The following is a 6582-nucleotide window of genomic DNA, read 5'->3' on the forward strand; positions in this document are numbered from 1 at the left end:
TTGAGCCACGCTTTAATGAGGAGAGCTTACATGCATACCTGGACTACTGAGAGATATGGACTGGTATCTGAAGTGAAAGAATCATGTAAAGTTTGCACAGTTCTTGCAAGCATTGTCCTGCCTGCTTTGCCCAAGTTAGATAGTGCAGTTTCTGGCATGTTGAGCCAGAAGAAGCAATGCTATTGACACCATTCTCCCTATTCTCCCCATTCTCTCCTAGTGAAGCATCACAATGATTTTGAAGCTGTTAATTTTAGTCAAATATGCTGCATAATGTTGCTTTACGAGTTAACACATACGAGTTAACATTCATCTCTTCATCTTTAATCCAAAGAATTATACAGCAAAAAATAACTTTGACATCAGTGTCCCATCTTCCGGACGTGTGTATGCGGATTTTAGTTTTACAGTTTAGCGGATAACATAGCAGCCATCGCCTCTCTGAGACACTGCACAAACTGAGTAGAATACGCACAAATGATACCTCAAACAGTCACAGATGCAAAACACTTGAAATAGCAATACAATTAGGAATAGGGAGCATGGGTTACATGAACATAATTTCATAATCAAAAACCATGCAGACCTGTAAGCATCAAAGTACACAATACTTCTAATACAGAATAATTCAAATTGAGTGAAAAGTAAAATGAAATAAAATAACCTAATGGACTGTATATAATACACTGTATAACCAGACTAAAAAAAGGTAACAGATGCACTCCAGAGCCAAATACTTGAATGACATTATGTTGTGACATTATTATTATTATTATTATTAAGTTCATCAATTGTGTCCTACAAAACCCTGGAGAAATGGCTTAAACATGTAGAGATCAAAAGGCAGCAAACGTGACAGCAGTGTGAGTTCTCCACTCAATTTTCATACTTTGGAACAGCATGAGAGAGCTTATTTCAGCATGCATGAACCTTTTCTGTGTATCTTTGAGTCTATGGCAAGAGTGCAGAGTTTGGGCAAATAAGAAAGTGCAACCGCAATCCTAGGGACAGCACAGATGTTAACAGAACAGGTAACAGGCTCTGATGTTAACTGATAACACTGCCCTCATAGCATGCATTAGCATGCATTTATGTGACAGTGGCAGACTCACGAAGTTGGAATCAACCTTCTGTTGGTATGAGCCCCTTTATAATTGGTTTGTAACTTCAAGTAGCCCTCATTTATCCAGTTACTGCTAGCATCATGTTAATTACCACTAACTTTATTATGGGCATTTGCAATGTTATGTTAGCACCAAACTAGTAGTGGTGTATATTCACATTTAATGGTCATTTTAGCATAAACACAGACATGTGAAGCTCATAACAGAAAGGTAACATATTCTTTCATTTGTGTATTGCATTTAACAGAGAGTCCTTCTGTAAAGGTTTGAACTCAAAGCTGTTTCTCTACAGAACCCTGTTTGGTATCTGCCGACCTTCTCTAATGAGGGCAGAATATAATGTATGAACCTGGTCAAGAGAGCTGGTTAACAGCAACCAGTAGTTTCAAACAGCCAAAGGTTTTATTTTATAGGCACAGGTAAGGATAGGCTTTTCACGCTATGAAAAGGGGGGTGGATACATATTTTAGCAGAACAAAAGGACTCTCAAATGATAGTAGTTAGGCATTTAAGTGATTTAAAAAGAATTAATTCATCAAACAGAATGTCCTTTCACTCAAAAAATGAAATTTGACACTGGAGTTCATCTTTAAGATGAAAAGTGAATTCACACTGGAGTGTGTTCTTGCTCAAGCCCAGCTTGAGTGAAGGTGGCTACATAGTTATATGAAATTTTTGAAATCTTCCTATTATCTATACATTAGCATAAAAAAATAAAGAGTGAATATTTTATACTTGAGAGCATTTTGGGAATTAAACTTTAATTACCCAGCAATGAAAATGCTTCTAACTGAGTAACTGTTGAACTGGTTGTTTTTAACAGAACTGCCATAAAGAAACATCCTTCACTGCCTCTGTAAATATTATGCCTATATGTGGTAGTAGCTTTCATACCCATGTCAATCGGCTATTAATCTTCCATTTTGGTTTTGTTTCTCTTCACAAAAAAAAAGGAAAAAAAAAAATTGTATCACAACATTTAACCAGTCAGAATAGCTTCAGTAGGATGTAGTTTGGATTACACAAAAAAGAAAAAGTAGAAGAAACAGCACGTTTCACACACGTAAAAATAAATACAAAATTAAAAAGATTGTACAGACACCGGATCATGCTCATCAATGAAAGCGGTATTTGCGTGCTGGCTTAAGGCTAACATAAGTCTTTTTCATTTCCTCAGATTCATCTTTCTTGACTAGATGATAGCGCTCCCCCTTGGTAGTCACAACCTGGCTGCCATGGTAACGCACCAGCTTCTTCGGGGCCTTAAAGACAAAGCAAAATATTAGTATTGTAGATCTATAGACACACAGTGTTTATTGCAATGTGGTATCTTCATCACAAATTTTATTACCAAAAAAACACCACACACTCACATCTTTTGGTATGACCGGTCTGTGGATTTTCTTATCTTCCTCACTGTCTACCAACATGTATCTAAAAGACAATATGTTAATGCACACAGTGTGGATTTGGATAATTTCACAAAATTAACAATGCTACTTCCCAGATTTTGAGTCTGGATAAACATAAAAGCATTATGTTAGCTAAAGTTAAAAAGTTTTTACTTGGAATTTACAGCTTTTAAATATATATACATAAAGACAACTTCCCTCAGGGCTAACAGTGAATAAAAAACACCCCTTTAAGCCCAATCTACAATTAACTCATAACAAAAGTGTTAAAACCAGTGGATGTTTGTAAGGGGATAAATCAGCCTTTTCTGACATGCACTTTATGAATTCCAATTTGAGGAACGGCCTACATGTGGCCCACTATTACAGGTTTATCTCAAATATATAGTATTTAGCCTAGATATGTGAACTAGTATTCATACTGCATAATATAAAAAAAAGAATAAAAGGAAAGGACATTTGTATAACTCACTTTTCCAAGATGCTTGCTTTAAGCTTTTCATCCGCCTGTGCAGATATGTTTTTCCCTTGGTTTGCCTAAAAAAACAAAGGTTTATGATGCCATTTTTTCATGCAATTTTTTTTTTTATTATAAATACCCCCCCCCCCCCCCCCACACACACACACACACACACACACACACACACACACACACACACACACACACACACACACACACACACACACACACACACACACACACACACACACAGGTGTATCCTTGCAAGTTATCCAAGTTACTGTGTCACACTGCCTGCTTCTCTAGTCGTAAATTTGACAGGTACCATTATTCATTTTGACCTACTAATTGATTGAGGGTCCAACATGCCCCAGAAACACATAAAATAGCACTATATGGTCAGGTTACTCACACTGGGCAGAGGGCTGTGATTGACTTGGATATCCCCCTCAATGATGAGTCGAACAGCTTCCTCCATGTCTCCTTTAGCAATAGACAAAGCACTTCTGGCTTCTGTCACACTGCATTTAGGAAACATCTCCAGAAGGTGCTGTTCCTGTTCATCCCACTCAGAAGTATTTATCTAAACACACACACACACACACACACACAACGATAATGTAACATATCTTTTTACATGCTATACTGGTAACAAATTACAGTATGATTTAAAATGTTAAATAAATGAAAACATGGGGTGTCACATAAGCAGCTTTTAGAAATGCTAACTGCGTAGTTATTAACCTTGCTTTGGTTATATACACACACATCAAAAGAATGTGTTAAATTTACAGAAGCAGATTCAATACCTTGGCTTTGGCTCCCTCTGCTTGTGATGGATGGCTGTGCGTCTTCTCTCTTAAGGACCCGTGACCTGAGACAGTAGTCAACGGCCCATTCCTTTCTCCAGACTTCTCCTCAAAACACTCTTGAACCGGCATTATGATAAATAATTTAACTTTATATGCAAAACTGTCTCTTTACATCACACATACAATATTTAATGTGTACTGTTTACAACTAGTTTCCTTCTTTTTTTCTTACAAGTCCTCCAAAAATCTTGTTCCTACCTGAGTTCCTCGCCGAGGCCAATTTCGATGCCAAACTAAACATCATTTCGCAAACCTGAACACTGGAGGGGAAAAAGGGTAAGTCTGTTATTTATGTGCAGAATATTTCAGAATATAAGTCAAATAAAGCCAGTAAAATCATGGGTGAACACACGCTGTGATTGCACGCCCATCTTAGATTAGGCTGGAACAAACTTCTAACACCCCATGAGAGAAGACCACCTAAACATCACTGCCATAGTGTTTAGACCAAATTAATGTTAAGGGGAAAAATGTCTCATAAATATATCCATATATAAACATACCCCCAATAAATCAGGGTATGTTTATGGCATGTTTGTATATCCCACATTATTATAATGCAGTGTAAATATACTCCTCTTATTATTTTAATCAAATGTGCTGTTGTCCCAGTTGTGTAAAATATGGACAATATGGTTAATATAAGTGTGACAATATGATCAGACTAACCTGAGACATTTCCGAAAGTATTTTAAACAGACGAATGTGCGGAGGGGCATAAATTGTGCTAGAACACCAATTATTTATAAGATTTTAGTTCTCTGATGGACCATTAATGTCTTTCTAATAAGTCGGTGCTGTGACATAAAAACCTCAAAAAAAATGTTTGCAGGAACTAACCTCTTTCAATGGATCTTACTGATATAGTACCGAAAGACTTTCCAGGGCACTGTGTCAAGTTATCAATCTAAAACAATAATGTGTGTGCTTTGCTTTACCTGTCAATATCGGAAAAACCTGGAATATATGCTTCCAACATCTCAACAAACACCTCCACGTCAAAGTTTTCCTCAACGCCTGCTTGTGATCCCAGATCCTCCAGCACACCAGTGATGTAGGAAAGCAGCACATCGTCCAGAGTGCTGAGAATGAACAGATGAGAGATGGTAAGCGTTAACTTAAGAATAGCTGCTGTTTCTCTTGAATCGACACTGGTGATTTGAGAGGAAAGGCACCTCAGGTCTGCATGCGGTATGTGCGAGTGGACGAAGTCGTACAGTGCATCGTGAATGATCTTCTGAAGCTCCATTCCACCTGAAACTGGTCAAAACGCAGAGATTAACACAAGCGTTGACATGGATTTCCACAAATTTAGCTGGCTACATCTTTTAAATACAGTCAGTAGCAGAGGACACAAAAAACAGCTAACGTTAGCGAGGTAGCTAGCTAGTGCTATCTAGAGAAAGTGGCCAGTGATGCATTTAGAGCTGCAAACAGTAGCTAGAGCCTTATCTAGAGCTAGATGCTAGCTAGCCATTTCAATAGTCAACATCGTGAAAAATGTGAATGTTAGAAAACGAGTGAGGCGTTTTTTTTGTCTGTGAAGATCAAGACTAGTGTTAGCTAGCTAACCTAGAAGTACGCTAACCTACCCAGGTAAGGTTAGCACTAGATATCCACTGCCTTCTTCGGACACTCACGTTAGCTAGTGCTATTCACCAGTCGTTTTCTACACGACTACAGTTTACATGCTATTTACAGACAACAGCTGTGTTTGTGGGAACACTGCTATGACAAGTTGCTTCATCTACCTAGCTTGCTTGTGCTAGATAGCTAGCTAGCTACGTTTTTCAGAAATGAGCTGCAACCAGCTTTTGTCTTGGAAAGCCTCTCTGCCTAGCTTAGCTAGCTAGCTAGCTAGCTCTGAAGGGAGCCATAGTACTAAAGGCTATAACTAGCTAGCTACTGCTGTAGCACTACGTTTTCATTCAGGTCGCCATTTACACGAACAGCTTGCTTTACGATATTTTGGACTTGAGTCCAAAACATCAATAATGTTAATCAGGAAAATCGCGGTGGACTCAGGGTTAACTAGTGCTAGCTAAGGAACAGCTTGGTTCAGTTAGCTAGCTATAGCTAGCCAGCTGATCAGCTCCAGCTCCATAAACTGGCACACAGTTTTTAGCAAGCAAATAAAAAACATCTTACCTTTACGCAAAATGTCCAAAATAAGACCTAGCTAACTAAACAGACTGGAACTGAAATATAAAATGGTCTGAATTAAAGGTGCTTGGGTTACACAACCATGTAATGTGAGCTTTAAATGCCTAACTTGTTAACCCTGCGCGCCGGCGTTTGTTCAAAATCTCTTACATCATTTCCTTCTGAATGTAAACACACACACTCGTGCTGCAGGAGCATGTCAACACACACTCACTCACTCACTCACACACACGGTCTCTTTTTTGTTTCATGTACTGAAGTAAAAAAAAAAAAAACAGAAAACAAATATTTGATAAAACACTTTATGGAAGAATGACCAAGTCCCTGTCTCGATAGAGCCACGAAATAGAGCCACGGTCAGCTTTAACAGTCCCAGGTTAACGTTGTGTGATCTGACTTCACATACATGGTCTTTGCCCTTATTACACAGCCACAAGCACACACACACACACACACACATGGACTACACACACTGCATACTGTGGTATCATATCTACATCATACATAAAAAGTTTTAGGGCAATGCAAAACTGCATACTGTCACATGAAAT

The 6582-nt window shown here is 38.3% G+C and overlaps 1 protein-coding gene across 2 annotated transcripts; it reads right to left on the reverse strand.

The window, feature by feature from the left end:
- Positions 1-302: 302 nt before the first annotated feature.
- cuedc2 (CUE domain containing 2) lies at positions 303-6163 on the reverse strand. 2 transcript variants are annotated; one of them, XM_072678068.1, is made up of 9 exons: positions 6017-6163; positions 5044-5128; positions 4807-4950; positions 4067-4128; positions 3806-3924; positions 3409-3579; positions 3009-3073; positions 2498-2558; positions 303-2386 (listed from the first exon to the last, which is right to left on the reverse strand). In XM_072678068.1, exons 2-9 carry the CDS (start codon positions 5115-5117, stop codon positions 2240-2242), a joined length of 843 nt encoding a protein of 280 aa, XP_072534169.1. In that variant the 5' UTR covers positions 5118-5128; positions 6017-6163; the 3' UTR covers positions 303-2239. The 2 variants fall into 2 exon arrangements, with proteins under 2 accessions (XP_072534169.1, XP_072534170.1); XM_072678069.1 differs by lacking the exon at positions 6017-6163 and adding an exon at positions 5461-5581.
- Positions 6164-6582: the final 419 nt, after the last annotated feature.

The sequence above is a fragment of the Salminus brasiliensis genome, chromosome 4, assembly GCF_030463535.1.
Source record: "Salminus brasiliensis chromosome 4, fSalBra1.hap2, whole genome shotgun sequence".
NCBI lineage: Eukaryota > Metazoa > Chordata > Actinopteri > Characiformes > Bryconidae > Salminus > Salminus brasiliensis.